Source organism: Miscanthus floridulus, chromosome 19 (assembly GCF_019320115.1).
Source record: "Miscanthus floridulus cultivar M001 chromosome 19, ASM1932011v1, whole genome shotgun sequence".
In the NCBI taxonomy this organism is placed as follows: domain Eukaryota; kingdom Viridiplantae; phylum Streptophyta; class Magnoliopsida; order Poales; family Poaceae; genus Miscanthus; species Miscanthus floridulus.
The window spans coordinates 77,032,345-77,049,339 of record NC_089598.1 but is presented as its reverse complement, the minus strand read 5'-3'; the positions used below and the strand labels follow the sequence as shown (position 1 = coordinate 77,049,339).

Genomic DNA, 16,995 nt, shown 5'->3' with positions numbered 1-16,995 from the left:
GCTTCCTTACCACTACACTTCAGAGTAACCAATGTCCAAATGATACAATCCTTTTATATTTACTAATGTTATTTGAGATCCTAAATAAATTAAAATAAAAATGTTCAAACTGAGAAGTTTTAGATCACTTCAAGTCCTACATCTGTAGTGTTGGTCATTTTTCCATCCAAAGTCATTTGGAAAAAAACTACATATCTAAAACAGAACTTTTGAGCCCTAAATGATTTTAAATGAAAACGTCATAAACTACAGTGTTCAAGATCTCTTTGATACAACAGCTTTTTAGGTCATTTTCTACATTCGAGGTATTTTGACAACTTTTTTTAAAAAAACATGGATTTTTAAAATCTGTAAATTAAAATAGAATTTCCAGGTCCTAGATGATTTCAAATGATAAAGCAGTAATCAACTATAAAGCTGTTGATCTCTTGGAACACTATAACAAAATTAGAGGCGGTTGATTACTTAAAAAAAATTAGAGGTAGTTGATTTCAAATGACATTTTTAGAGGCGGTTAGGCTTTCCAGCTGTCCCTAAAAATAGAGGTCATTTTCTTAAAAAATTGATTTTTAGAGGCTATTCTTGATAGAGCCGCTCTATACTAAAAGTGCTCTCTAATAACGGTTCTATAGCAGTGATAAAAAGGGCTCATATCGTGGAATTAGGACAGTGCCAATACAAGAAACCACAACTAGTTTCTATATCTTTTAAATTATTTAGACACTACATATAAAAAGTATATTTTATTGGATAGTTTTTTAAAATAATATTTTATCCAACCACATGTCTTTTCTCTTAGGTATTCACCTGTCTCGTCTCTTCATATTGGTTTTTGTGTAGACATGATTTTCAATCTAAGAAGCATTTACTTCTCTCCTTTAATTTTTTTTGTCGTGTCACCGTTTTGTTTAGTGGGCACCCTAATCAATGAAGATAGAAATCATTCTAGTTTTTGGATTGGGAGTGTCCTTATTAGTTGATTGCAATTGCGCAGCAAATGTCATTAGTCTTCTGGGTACTTGAGCCTTTTTGTTGTCGGTCATCTTTATAGAGTAGAAAATACTATCATGTTTCTCTTGTATGATTAGGGTCTGATTCGAAGAGCGATGCAAGAATTTCATGAGAAACGACTCCATTATCGCTTGGCAATTGATTGATACGGCCGTAGACTAGTACCGATACACATGCACCCGCCTGAACTCGTCCCCTTCAATTCTCACGAGAACTCAAAGAAAGTCTAAAATTTGAATCTCCTACGACTAAAAAGAACAAAAGTAAGATAATTTTTTGGTGCGACTTTTTTTTTTGGGTCGCTCCTCCCTTCCGGTCGTGCAATAGAAAAAGAAACTGTCATCCCTGCGATCCCCGCCTGCTTTGAAGGAAACAAATCGATCACCTGAGGCCACATGCATGAAAGAAAACAATAATCATGTATGGAAAAAAACAATTATGCATGGAAGAAAACAATAATCATGCATGAAAGGAAACAATAAACATGCATGGAAGAAAACAATCATGCATGGAAGAAAACAATAATCATTTACTCTTTTTTCAAATAGTGGTCTTCGTTTCGGAACCCTTCATGCAGTTTAATAATGGCTGGGGAGCTAGGCTTGCGAGAACTTACTCTTAATTGGATTGCGAGCTAGGGATGTAGCACTTCAATGGGTGTCTTGGTTGAGTTCTACAATTGCCAAAAATTGATGGTGCTGATAAGATTGACAATCCTGTAACTCTGCAGTACCTTTCTTTTTTTTCAAAAAAAAAGAGGGCAAATGCTACTTATGGTCGAATCCATGTTCTTTTTGTTGTTTTGATTTGATGCCCACATCCCACAGCCCACATGTTAACTTTTAGATGTGTTTGTAAAGAATCAAAAGGAGTTGGCCTAATGACAATCTTTCTTGTCGTCTTTTTCATTCTTTATATTTATACTAGGTAGCGTGCCCGTGCGTTGTTATGGGATAACTAACAATTTATACTAAAAACACACGGATCGCACAATAAGATAACAATACTATAAAAATTAAATACCAACGTTAAAGTGACATTTAATCCAAAAAGCAAAGTTTATGAATTTAACACAGTCAGGGAGTGCGCGGCGTCGCAGGCTCACAAACTCTGCTTTATAGACATTTCCGTGATGCGGCTAAGATAATGTTTTATATTGACAGAAAAAAATCTACGATATCCATTTCTTTCATTGTAATCCATTTATCTGGACAATGTTTGAGGTGAGGGCATGGTTATAGTTTTTAGTAGCTTTGCGATATTGTCTGAAGCTATGAGATGATTGATGTCTTGAAATGATCCTTTCATTAATTTATTTTTCTATCTATGTTTAATTGTTTATTCAGTCTATTTTATAGGCACGTCGGTAGATAATGGATGATAAAATTCAAGCATCCATAATTTGTCTCTTTGACTTTGAGCACGAGTTTTGTTTTTATTTTTTAATTGATATATTGTCCTTTTGTTTTTACCGTAGCGTTAGCATGGGCATGCATGAAAAACGAAGATGTCTTTACACTGTAGAAATCTTTCAAGAAGATCATGCATAGATTATTCTTGTATTGAATATTATATATATACAATCACCTAAATATTTTAATTAAACTACAAAATTTTAAATTAGGATACGAGGTAAGACATACAAACAGATATTTCAAAATTACCTATAGAGTCCAAAGAACTTAATAAATAAATCCTTCTGGAGGCAATGCAAATTCTCTCTCATCTTTCATTTGATGTAGTTAGTGTTATCATAGTACCCGCATGTATTCATGGGAAATAAATCGTGGACAAAACGTGGATACTTTTTAGTACGACATTCCAATATGGATCCATCGTCCTGTCAATATCCTTGAGATAGATCACATAAAGAATGAGAGTCCCTCTATGAGATTGCTCATAAGAGACACAAACTTATATCTGATCATGGTAATGTTGAATTGCTTTGCATCGGCAATGATAAACGGGGACATAGGTTTTAGTATGCATAGTGGAGAAAAACTCAATCTTGGCTTTCTCAGCAGTTTTTCTGAGCCTTTGCAGTGCTAACTTGTCCTTACTCGATAGTCAAGAGGTGCACCATAAAATTATACACAACTAAGAAAAGTATCACCATTGATTGCCTTGACCTGAAAAATGTGTCGAAATTAAGAATTATAACACCTAATTCAACATTTTAAAACAAACACTCAAGTGGATACCTTATTCTACAATATATGTCTGTGTGGAATAGTCCTAAAGCCACACATATTTATACGGTGAGTATAACATACTTTGTTTTAAAATTTATGAAAGATTTTTTTAGACACGCAGTATTATCCATGTGACAGACACTAATATTTACATATATACTCGAACCTGTGTGTACAGGATTATATGGAGATACAGCGGAACTTATTCATGGATTTATTGGCGCATTAAAGAAATGGATATCGGTGCCGATATAAAATATTATCTTAGCCATATCATGAAAAAAGTCTATACAGTAGAGTTTGTGAGCCTGCGACGTCGCGCTCTCCGTGACTGTGTTAATTTCATGAACTTTACTTTTTGAATTAAATGTCACTTTAACGTTGATATTTAATTTAACAGTATTGTTATCTTATTGTGCGATCGTGTGTTTTTAGTATAAAAAATTTAGTTGTTCCATAGCGACGCACAGATCCAGTGAAAGATGTAAAGCCGCATCTGTGTACCGATCTTGACCAGCAACAGAAACGAAGGTTCTTCTAGCTCATGATGATAGCCAGGACACCACTTGTTCGTTTCGCCACCATATTACGGTATCAGGCGAGTCATGAGTGCACGGCTCGCCATATGCCTGATGCCTATGAGTATGAGACTATCTCCAATCCGCCATACCTAAATCGGTGACCCATTCAGGTATTTGGGTTCGGCACAGTGAATGGGTCACTGACCCATCCCTTTCCTTCTCCAACGGCCGCCACCTCCACTTCGGTCCGCATCTGGAGGATGCGCCGCCGCCGACGGCCGGAGCCCCAGCGGACGCGGCTCCCTCCTCCCCCTCTGTCGGCTCCGAGCCCGTGAGCGCGGCTTCGTCCTCCCCCTCCGTCGGCTCCGAGCCCGCGACCACCGACGCCTCGGCCGCTCCCGAGGAGGCCGCACAGCCGTTCGCCCCTGGCCGCGGGGCATGGCCGCGGGTCCGGCTCTGGTGGACGCGCCGCCACCTCCACTTCGGTGCCGTCGCCGACAGGAGCCCCGACACCTGCTGCGTCTTCCTCCGGTGACTCTGTGCGTGCGGACGCCGGAGTGACTCCGTGCATCTTCCTCTCTCTGCAGTGTTTTGCGTCGTCGAGAACGCCGACGCTTTTTTGCCTTCCGAGTTCGATGCTAGGCAAAATGGCTGCCGTGTTTGCGTTCTCCGTTGGACCGTGATTTCGGGACGTAAAACACTGTGTACTAGCCATTTTACGTTTGGGTCGCGGTTTACCTGCGCCGTTGGAGACGGTCTGAGGCGTGTGAAATCCCTTTTCCCGGTGGAATTAAAGGCAGCCAGCATCGCAACGCGCGCGGCGCGGGTAGCAAGTGCACCGAACCCATCCGCGGCGCCTGTAGCGAGAACAACGCGTAAACGTGACGGGGACTCACAAGACGACAATAGTGCTGCCTCTACGCCCCGTGAACTCCGGCGGATCAGGACGGAGGCAGCTACGCCCCGTGAACTCCGGCGGATCAGGACGGAGGCAGCTACGCCCCGTGAACTCCGGCGGATCAGGAGTCCGATAGGTAGGGTGAATAGAGTCGTATCGTAGCCTCAACACGCGCTTCAACTCATTTCTCGTGTGCCGAGAACAAAATGTCCCGTTGGGTAGCGACATGGACGTGAGGTCTCGAATCAGATTCCCGTGCCTGATTGCCGCCATTCTTCACACGTTTATGCGTGATAGACGCGATCAATATTTTTGTATATATTGGACCTTCGTTTAGACAAAATTTACGTTTGGAGCGTCGCCAAATAAAATTCATTGTACAAAATGAACCGTCTTAATCAGCTTGACTAGCCCATCAAACTGCATACTAGACGCCAACATTTTTTGTTTTGAGAATTATTGCACACTACAACACAGACACTCACAACACACCCATGCAAACCGTATCCCTATGGGCATCTTCGAAGACTAGGCCAACAACTCCTCGAATTCATGTTAACTTAATACGTAAAATTAAAGTAATAAAAATTAAATCCCTTTGTTATTTTTATAAGGCATCTTAAGATTTAGAAAAGTCTTTAGAAGTATGCTTTGATAATTAGTTACTTTCACCACTTGTATTAAAAGATATATGAAATGTGAATATACTAGTATTATATTGCTTTTATTTCTTATTAAGCATGCATATAGTTTGGATAATTATTTGTAACACCCTAAAAACGTGCATGTTTCTGAAATAGGAAAAAAAATTTAAATATGTATTTTGTGAGCATAGAAATCTAGAGAAATAATAATTTTGTGAAAATTTAAAATCAACTATAAGGACTACATACATGATTGTGCATTCATGCTACTGCATTGGGGTTTTTGTGATGCTTGGTTTGATTCAAATTCAAAATCCATTTGAAAATTTCTTTGGAAAAAGTTCAAAAAATAAAAAGGAAAAGACAAAGGCTTCCTCCCTCACTCTTCCTCTCTTTTGGCCCAACCGGCCTTGCTTCTTCCCGCACCCTATGGCCCATTCTCGTCCCGCGGCCCAGCTCCGTCCACGCTCGCGCGGCTTGCCACCTTTGCTTTGGCGCGCGGCCTACTTTCCATTTTCGCCGAGGCCCAACGAACCACAGGCCCACTCGCGCCCGTGCCTCTCTTCTTTCTCTGTTCGGCCCATCAACACTGAAGGCCAGTCGCACTGCGCCCACGCGTACTCGCTCTCTGTGCCGCTGACCACGCTGGCCCACATGTCGGAGCCATCTTCTTCGCGTCGTGTCCAAGCCGGACTCCTTCCCCGCCGATGCCGTACGACTCCGTTTCCGCTACGAGCTCACGGTGGCGTGCTCCTCACATCGCCCAGCCCCTTAAATACTGCCCGAGCTCGCGCCGCCTCCCTATTCCGCCTCAGAGCCCCCTAGCCGCCGCCTAACCCTAGCATCGACGACATCCGCCACCGCCGCCATGCCCTGCTTCTTCACAGAGTTGTCTCCGTCCGTGCCAAGTGCCGAGGTGAGATCATCGTTCCCTCCTCTTTCTTCCTAAGTAATTTCCGTGGAAAACCGAGGTCCCGAGCCCCTTTTTCCCGTTTCGTCGCCGTCCATGGAGTTCACCGCACCGGCGCCTCTGTTCCGGCCAGCCGAGTCCTGGAGCCACCGCAGCCGTCCGATCTAAAATCAAAGGCCAGGATTAGAACTTACCCCTTCATGGTGAAATTTGCAAAAAGGCCATTATAAATATTCGAGTCTCAACCCATTGTCCCTGTAATCTTTCAAAAGAGACCCTCAGATTTTTTGTTTATAGAACCCGCAGTCCATAGCACCTTTCAGGAATATGTTTTCTTCTTTGGAAAGCGTAGTCTCATCAGTTTAGATCCAAAATACGTTTTCACCTATTAACAGTTTTGTCACTAATTTGGTTTTAGCCATAAAATCTCCGTTTTAACTCCGATTTGATCCGTTCAACTGGCATTAGGTTCGTAATTAAGTAATCTACATGTTCATACTACTGTTAAGTAGGTTTTCAACTTTTAAAATTTGAGGTTACGTATAATCTATTATTTTACTAAAGGAAATCTTGTTTAATTCATAACTTCTTTGTTTTAGCTCCGAATTTTGTGATTTTCGAGTCTGTGTAATCGTAGCGAGACGTAGATTCATTTTACAAACTTTTCATCTTGATTTTATGTTGATTGGTGTACTGTTCTAATCTATAGCTTTTGTTTGCTATGCATGATTGCTTCTAGATGTCTGTGTGGTGTTGTTTGATCTCGAGTAGATAGCGAGTTTTGTGTTGGTAATTTGGAGCAACTCTTTGAAGATCAAGACCAGGAACGATACTTTGAATTAAGGCAAGTATAATATGAGGCTCCTTGTTACCTATTCACTTTAATGCAAACTCAATTCATATGCATATGTTAATGAACCGCTTGGAGTCTACTTACCTTGATATTGATTATCTTGTCCTTGATTTACCTATGGGTTTTGCATGTGGGTAGTATGCTCAGCTTGCTCCAACTAATATTGATTAAAGAATACAATTAAAGATATATGCAACATGGTATTGAAAGATACTTTTTAGCAATATGGAACCAAGGGGGGCTAGAGTATTGGGCCTTTTCTTATGGTGCTCTAGTTTCTCTCCATAAGGACTCATCTTTAAGTGACAACCCAGGACTTATAGTACAACCATGAGGACCATATGGCTCTAGTCTTAGTCTAGTACCTTGCTCTTTCTAGTTTGTAGCAGTTTACCGAAAGGGCAAGAGGGGCATACCAGGATGGGTATGGGCCTCATCTCTAGGGTGTGTACTATGCTGCGTATATAAGTGCCACTTCTGGAGATGACTCCATAACACTTGGGAGATGGAATCCTCAGCGGCTGCTCTTATTAGAATGACTGGGGAAAAGCTTCGTAGTGTACCCTGCCTGCTCACCTTGGAAGTGTTTTGGGAGTTGCAAACCGGGGCATATGGGTAACACGACTTATGGTAAAAGTGTACAACCTCTGCAGAGTGTAAAACTGATATATCACCCGTGCTCATGGTCACGAGCGGCCTGGATCCATACTGAATAGTTGGTTACTTGGGTGGTTTGGGTTATGATTAAAATTGCTGATATCTCTAATTATTCACATTTGGGAGCTTAAGCATAACTTAGCAACTTATGATTAATAATAAAATATGACCAACTAAAAGTGCTTACCGCAGTTCAGCCGTGTCAAGCCTTTTGAGCCTGCATCCCCTCATGTTATGCTTGCTAAGCGGTAGTAGCTTACGCTTATTTTATTTCAATACTTTGGCAAAATCCCGGATGGGTACCAGATGGAGGTTCTTCAGTGGAGTTTTTCAAGAGGTGTTAGGTTTATGATCAACCAGTTGACGATTCCTGTGGTATTGGAGGCCTCACCAGAAGAACAGAGTTATAGTATATACTATAAAGTAAGACTACGTCTTTTATAACAAATATTTGTGTGCTAAGTATTTAAGGCATTGTCTTTGATATTACCCCTTCATTTGTAGCTATATGTGTGAATTGCATTCCTGGGCACACATATGGTGTGTATCAGGTTTTGTCCTTAAAACCAGGTGCTACAAAGTTGTATCAGAGCTATGTCGACTATAGGACACAAGCCTTGTTAGAAAATGGTCATTTTAAGGTTTAGAATTTGCTATAAAATCCTTGGTCTATAAACCTTGCTATTGTCTCCTATACTATATTCTTGTCTTTGTTGTTCATCTCCTCCTTGTTGCTATAAATTTTGTCCCTATCCTCACCCTTGCTTTGAGTTGCTTTTAGAGTTATCACTTACCACATTCTTGCGCAACATGAAGGTGAAGCTACAGAGTTTTGAGCCCTTGATACAACAAGAACGCTAGTAACGTGAGTAGTGTCATTAAGTCCTAATGCTTGAATTATGAACCTGTAGTGTTTGAATGGTTGTCTTGATGTTCATGTTTGATTTGGATCTTTGTAATGATTGTAATGATTTTTGTGGGTTATGCTCACAATTTCATTTAGTTTACATGATAAGGCATAAAGACCAGTGATTAGATAGTTGGGTTGGTTTTTCTCATCCCTGTGCGTGCTGTTTTCTGAGCAGTCAGTGTTCATCGGGTTATATCTCCAAAGGTAGATGCCCAAAAGTCATGAAAGTTTTATGGATGAAAGTATACTTCTATATCTTTCATATGCCACTGGAACCACCTTCATATCTATTATGGATTGGTAGTTAGGACCTCTACAAGTTGAAGTTTCTGCACGGTCTGGGAGTCTGAATAGTTTCGGTTGTGCCCTATTTCTGAGTAACTTAACCTCAAAATCTGGCAAGGTGGTCTATACAAAAATTGTAGAGAATTTCATAAGCTTTCTAGCCAAATAAGGAATGCCTTCATATGATTTCTAGAACTTGAGATATGGCTGTCTTTCTAAACGGCTATTGGTAGTTCTTGTCCAAAAATTTTAGATTGATTGTTTTACCATGTGAACTACTTCCGGATCATGGATTACAACCAATAATTGTGTTAAATGTTCCAAACAGATGGTTTCTACCAGGAGAAGTGCTTCACGTGATGCCAGAAGGAATGCCCCTGATGCTAATCCACCTCCACCAAATCCTCCAACTATAGAGCAATCTATGATGACACAGACTCAATTTTTACAGACCTATGTTCAGAATATATGCATCAACCCACATCAAGCACCATCAAGAGACAAGCATGGTGAATTTATGAAGGGACATCCTCCGACATTCACTCATGCAAGCGACCCACTAGAAGCTGATGACTGGCTTAGAGTTGTGGAGCGACAACTTAACATAGCCCAGTGCAATGACCATCAGAAAGTGCTTTATGCTTCCGGTCAACTTCAAGGAGCAGCTTCAGACTGGTGGGAATTATTTCAGATTGGTAAAGATGTAGATCAGATTCGTTGGGAAGATTTCAAGACTACCTTTAGATCTTATCATGTTCCAGAAGCTTTGGTGGAGATCAAGGAGGAGGAGTTCCTCAACTTGAAACAGGGTTCCATGACAGCGTGTGAGTATCGTAACAAATTCACTCAGCTGTCACGTTATGCTCCAGGAGAGGTGGTTAATGATGCTAAGAAACATAAATAGTTCTTGAAAGTATTAAATGATGGACTTCAACTGCAGTTGATGACTGTTGAGTATCCCGACTTCTAAACTTTGGTGAATAGAGCCATTTTGATTGAGAACAAGCGTCGGGAAATGGAAGAGAAGAAAAGTAGAATCCAAAGCCAATCTGTAGGTAGCAACACATTCCCTCGCTACACCCCTCAGCAAGAATTTTAGCAGAAATACCAGGAACCAACTAGTCAGTGGGATTTTGATCCTCCTCAACAACTCCCTCAACACCAGCAAGAGCAACAGTATGTGAACCAGAGTCCACCCTAGGAACCCCTCATCAACTCTCCAATGAAGGATAGTGTGCCCAACACTCTCTCTTCAGGCAAGAAGTGCTACCGCTGTGGTGAACTCGGTCACTATGCAAGTCAGTGCCCGAAGAAGCCGAACAAGCGATAGCCCCAGAATGTAAATCACAAACAGCGGACTCATGTGCAAGGCAGAGTCAATTATGTGATGATAGGATTTGCACAAGAAGCCCTAGATGTTGTGTTTGGCACGTGTCTAGTCAACTCTAGCCCTGCATCAGTTTTGTTTGATTCTGGAGCTTCACATTCCTTCATTGCACATCGTTTTGTTAAGAAGCACAATATACCAAAATGTCCTATGAAGAAATAGATGTTAGTTGACTCACCTTGTGGGGATATGCAAGCTACTCTAATGTGTCCCAGTGTAAGAGTTGAAATAAGAGGGGTAGAGTTTTTGGCAAATCCGATTGTGCTGAAGTCTTCAAGCATAGATGTAATTCTTGGAATGGATTGGCTAAATCCACGAAAGGCTATTATCCACTGTGAGAATGGTACAACACACTTGACATCCAAGTCAGGAGAAGAAGTTATATGCAAGGCAACTACAAAAGCAAGAAAGGTGTGCAGTGTCAATCAGATGGAAGGTGCAACCATAGATAAGACCAAGGTTGTTAATGAGTTTCCAGATATTTTTCCTGATGATTTGCTGGGTATGCCGTCAGATCATGATATTGAGTTTATTATTGAGCTTCTGCCTGGAACTGCACCTATAGCTAAGAGACCATATCGGATGGGAGTCAACGAGCTAGAAGAACTTAAGAAATAGTTAAAGGAGCTACAGGATAAATGTTTCATATGTCCTAGTTCTTCACCATGGGGAGCCTCAGTTATATTTGTTGATAAGAAAGATGGTACCTAGAGGATGTGTGTGGATTACTGCTCTCTCAATGAGGTAACCATCAAGAACAAGTATCCTTTGCCCAAAATTGATGACTTGTTTGATCAATTATGAGGTGCTTGTGTGTTCTCCAAGATGGATCTTCGCTCTGGTTATCATCAGTTAAGGATTCGTTCATTGGACATTCCCAAGATTGCTTTTACTACTTGGTATGGATTATATGAGTACACCGTTATGTCTTTTGGATTGACTAATGCCCCTGCATACTTAATGTAATGATGAATAAGGTGTTTATGGAATATCTCAACAAGTTTGTTGTGGTCTTCATTGATGATATTCTAGTCCTCTCCAAAACAGAGGCAGAACATGAAGAGCATTTGAGATTAGTTCTGCAGAAACTTAGAGAACATCAACTGTATGCTAAACTAAGCAAGTGTGAGTTCTGATTGAAGGAAGTTTCTTTCCTCGGGCATGTTATGTCTAATGGTGGAGTAGCTATGGATCCCAGGAAGGTTAGTGATGTGTTGAGTTGGAATCCACCTCAAGATGTAAGTGAAGTCCGAAGTTTCCTAGGCATGGCCAGATATTATCGGAGGTTCATTGAAGGTTTTTCTAAGATTGCCAAGCCTATGACATCTCTACTTGAGAAGAATGCTAAGTTTGTATGGACTGAGCAATTTGAAGAGTTGAAGAAAAGGTTGACTACAGCTCTGGTGCTAGTACTACCAGATCTGAACAAGAGTTTTTCCATCTATTGTGATGCATCCCGACTTGGTCTGGGTTGTGTTCTTATGCAAGAAGGACGAGTAGTGGCTTATGCATCTAGACAACTAAAGAAGCATGGACTAAATTATCCAACTCATGATTTGGAGTTAGCAGCTATGGTTCATGCATTGAAGACTTGGAGACATTACCTTGTTGGACATAAGTGTGACATTTATACAGATCACAAGAGTTTGAAGTACATTTTCACTCAGTCAGATTTGAACCTGAGGCAACGTCGTTGGTTAGAGCTAATCAAGGACTATGATTTGGAGGTACACTATCACCCTGGCAAGGCAAATGTTGTAGCTGATGCTTTGAGCCAAAGGAGCTATGCTAATGCAGCTCTAGTGACACAGTTACCTAAGGAGTTATGTGCTGAATTCGAGCATCTTAATTTGGGAATAGTTGCTAATGCAATGGAATTGGAAGGGAACCTACACTTGAACAAGAGATCTGCAAGGGTTAGTTGGAAGATGAGAAAATCAAGGAGATAGCAGAGCTGATCACAATTGGTAAAGCACCGGGTTTTCGATTGGATGATCAGGGAACAATGTGGTTCGGAAATAGAATATGTGTGCCAGCGATAAAATCCATTCAAGAGATGATTCTAAGAGAAGCCCATGACTCAGCATACTCTATCCATCTAGGTAGTACTAAGATGTACCTAGATCTAAAGGAGAAGTACTGGTGGTATGGTTTGAAAAGAGATGTGGCCGAGTATGTAGCAATATGTGACACATGTCAATGAGTCAAGGCAGAACATCAAAGGCCAGCAGGTTTACTCCAACCTATGAAGATACCTGAGTGGAAGTGAGAAGAAGTTGGTATGGATTTCATTGTTGGATTACCACGCACTCAAAGTTGTTATGACTCAATTTGGGTAATAGTAGATTGGTTGACTAAGGTTGCTCACTTTATACCGGTCAAGACTACATATACGAACGCAAAGTTGGTAGAATTATACATGAAACGGATAGTATGCTTGCATGGAGTTCCTAAGAAGATTGTGTCAGATAGAGGTACTCAGTTTACATCACACTTTTGGAAGAAATTGCATGAGTCTATGGACACTAAGTTGAATTTTAGCTCAGCTTATCATCCACAAACTGATGGACAAACAGAGAGAACCAATCAGATCTTAGAGGATATGTTGAGAGCTTGTGCTTTGCAATATGGTACAAGTTGGGATAAGAGTTTGTGTTATGCTGAGTTCTCCTACAATAATAGTTACCAGAAGAGTCTCAAGATGGCACCGTTCGAGGCACTATATGGTAGAAAGTGTAGAACTCTATTGTTCTGGAATCAGACAGGATAAAGCCAAGTGTTTGGGCCTGAGATCCTCAAGGATGCTGAAAGGCAAGTGCAGACTATCAGGAAAAACTTAAGAGTGGCATAGTCTAGATAGAAGAGTTATGCTGATACATGAAGAAGGGAATTGGTTTTTGAAATAGGAGATTATGTTTACCTAAAGGTGTCACCTATGAGAAGTGTGAGAAGGTTTAATATGAAAGGAAAGTTAGCACCAAGGTATATTGGACCTTTCAAGATTTTAGAGAGACATGGTGAAGTAGCTTATCAGTTGGAATTGCCTAAGAGTTTGTCAGGTGTACATGATGTGTTCCATGTGTCTCAATTAAAGAAGTGTTTACGTGTACCTGATGAGCAGATAACGTTAGAAGAACTTACAGTTAAGGAAGATCTCACTTATGAGGAGTTTCTAGTAAGAATTTTGGAGACGGCAGAAAGAGTTACAAGGAGCTGAGTTATAAAGATGTGTAAGGTTCAGTGGAATTGGTATACGGAAGATGAGCCTACATGGGAAAGAGAAGAGGATCTAAGGAAAATATACCCACAACTTTTTGAGTAAGCATTGTCCGAATCTCGAGGATGAGATTTATTTTAAGGAGGGTAGAATTGTAACACCCTAAAAATTTGCATGTTTCTAAAATAGGAAAAAAATTTAAATATGTATTTTGTGAGCATAGAAATCTAGAGAAATAATAATTTTGTGAAAATTTAAAATCAACTATAAGGACTACATACATGATTGTGCATTCATGCTGCTGCATTGGGGTTTTTGTGATGCTTGGTTTGATTCAAATTCAAAATCCATTTGAAAAGTTCTTTGGAAAAAGTTCTAAAAATAAAATGGAAAAGACAAAGTCTTCCTCCCTCACTCTTCCTCTCTTTTGGCCCAACCGGCCTTGCTTCTTCCTGCGCCCCGTGGCCATTCTCCTCCCGCGGCCCAGCTCCGTCCGCACTCGCGCGGCTTGCCTCCTTTGCTTGGCCGCGCGGCCTGCTTTCCATTTTCCCCGTGGCCCAACGAACCGTAGGCCCACTCGCGCCCGTGCCTCTCTTCTTTCTCTGTTCGGCCCAGCAACGCCGAAGGCCAGTCGCGCTGCACCCATGCGTACTCCCTCTCTGTACCATTGACCGCGCTGGCCCACATGTCGAAGCCATCTTCTTCGCGTCGTGTCCAAGCCGGACTCCTTCCCCACTGACGCTGTATGACTCTGTTTCCGCTACGAGCTCGCGGTGGTGTGCTCCTCACGTCGCCTAGCCCCTTAATACTGCCTGAGCCCGCGTCGCCTCCCTATTCCGCCTCAGAGCTCCCTCGCCGCCGCCTAACCCTAGCATCGATGACATCCGCTGCCGCCGCTGTGCCCTGCGCCGTAACAGAGCTGTCTCTGTTCGTGCCAAGTGCCGAGGTGAGATCACCGTTCCCTCCTCTTTCTTCCTGAGTAATTTCCGTGAAAAACCGAGGTCCTGAGCGCCTTTTTCCCGTTTCACCGCCGAGCTTCGCCGCCGTCCATGGAGTTCACCGCGTCGGCGCCTCTGTTCTGGCCAGTCGAGTCCTGGAGCCACCGCAGCCGTCCGATCTAAAATCAAAGGCCAGGATTAGAACTTACCCCTTCGCGGTGAAATTTGCAAAAAGGCCGTTATAAATATTCGAGTCTCAACCCGTCGTCCCCGTAATCTTTCAAAAGTGACCCTCGGATTTTTTGTTTATAGAACCTGCAGTCCATAGCACCTTTCAGGAATACATTTTCTTCTTTGGAAAGCGTAGTCTCATCGGTTTAGATCCAAAATACGTTTTCACCTATTTATAGTTTTACCACTAATTTTGTTTTAGCCATAAAATCTCCGTTTTAACTCCGATTTGATCCGTTCAACTGGCATTAGATTCATAATTAAGTAATCTACATGTTTATACTACTGTTAAGTAGGTTTTCAACTTTAAAATTCAAGGTTAGGTTTAATCTATTATTTTACTAAAGGAAATATTGTTTAATTCATAACTTTTTTGTTTTAGCTCCGAATTTTGTGATTTTTGAGTCTGTGTGATCGTAGCGAGACGTAGATTCGTTTTACTAACTTTTCATCTTGATTTTATGTTGATTGGTGTACTATTCTAATCTATAGCTTTTGTTTGCTATGCATGATTGCTTCTGGATGTCTGTGTGGTGTTGTTTGATCTCGAGTAGACAGTGAGTTTTGTGTTGGTAATCTGGAGCAACTCTTTGAAGATCAAGGCCAGCAGCTATACTTTGAATTAAGGCAAGTATAATATGAGGCTCCTTGTTACCTATTCACTTTAATGCAAACTCAATTCATATGCATATGTTAATGAACCGCTTGGAGTCTACTTACCTTGATATTGATTATCCTGTCCTTGATTTACCTATGGGTTTTGCATGTGGGTAGTATGCTCAGCTTGCTTCAACTAATATTGATTAAAGAATACAATTAAAGATATATACAACATGGTATTAAAAGATGCTTTTTAGCAACATGGAACCAAGGGGGCTAGAGCATTAGTCCTTTTCTTATGGTGTTCTAGTTTCTCTCCATAAGGACTCATCTTTAAGCGACAACCCAGGACTTACAGTACAACCATGAGGACCACATAGCTTTGGTCTTAGTCCAGTACCTTGCTCTTTCTAGTTTGTACCAGTTTATCGAAAGGGCAAGAGGGGCATACCAGGATGGGTATGGGCCTCATCCCCAGGGTGTGTACTATGCTGCGTGTATAAGTGCCACTTCTGGAGATAACTCCATAACACTTGGGAGATGAAATCCTTAGCGGCTGCTCCTTATTAGAACGACTAAGGAAAAGCTTCTTAGTGTACCATGTCTACTCACCTTGAAAGTGTTTTGGGAGTTGCAAACCCGGGCATATGGGTAACACGACTCGTGGTGAAAGTGTACAACCTCTGCAGAGTGTAAAACTGATATATCAGTCGTGCTCACGGTCACGAGCGGCCTGGACCCTTACTGAATAGTTGGTTACTCGGGTGGTTTGGGTTATGATTAAAATTGCTGATATATCTAATTATTCATATTTGGGAGCCTAAGCATAACTTAGCAACTTATGATTAATAATAAAATATGATCAACTAAAAGTGCTTACCGCAGTTCAGCCGTGTAAGCCTTTTGAGCCTGCATCACCTCATGTTATGCTTGCTAAGCGGTAGTAGCTTACGCTTGTGTTACTTCAATACTTTGGCAAAATTCCGGATGGGTACCAGATGGAGGTTCTTCATTGGAGTTTTCAAGAGGTGTTAGGCTTGTGATTAACCAGTTGACGATTCCTGTGGTGTTGAAGGCCTCGTCAGAAGAACAAAGTTATAGTATATACTGTAAAGTAAGACTACGTCTTTTATAACAAATATTTGTGCGCTAAGTATTTAAGGCATTGTCTTTGATATTACCCCTTCATTTGTAGCTATATGTGTGAATTGCATTTCTGAGCACACATATGGTGCGTATCTGGTTTTGTCCTTAAAACCAGGTGCTACATTATTGGTCAAATGAAGGTTGACTTCTCTAAATCCTAATACGCTACATATGCCAAAACCAATGGGGTACTTATTATCTTCTCGCCTGCTCTCTCTCATATCTATCGCAATATGCATATCGATATACTATCCCGTTGGGATAAACATATCAGTTACTCTATATTGGTGTTCATCTAATATATCTATAATTTTTCTCCCTCTACTTGTCACCTTTGTGTATTTCAATATACATTTAGTTTTTAAGTTTTTAGTGGCTCTCGTTGCAACCCATGTCTCATAAAAGCTACGTATCTATATTTTAATTTTTAAATTTTAATTATGTTAATTGGTACAGATTTTTTAAAACCCATCTCCATAGTATTAAATAACATACCATATAAGCAAATAATCTAATGTGTGTCAAGAAACTTAAAAGAAAAAGAGAAGAAGACAAGAAGAAATTGTTTCTCAAAGGACAAAGGCTTGTGCCCTAA

The 16,995-nt window shown here is 41.0% G+C and overlaps 1 protein-coding gene across 1 annotated transcript; it reads left to right on the top strand.

The window, feature by feature from the left end:
* Positions 1-10,457: 10,457 nt before the first annotated feature.
* LOC136526209 (uncharacterized) lies at positions 10,458-10,886 on the top strand. Its single transcript, XM_066518955.1, has one exon. It carries the CDS (start codon positions 10,458-10,460, stop codon positions 10,884-10,886), a length of 429 nt encoding a protein of 142 aa, XP_066375052.1.
* The last annotated feature ends 6,109 nt before the right edge of the window (positions 10,887-16,995 follow it).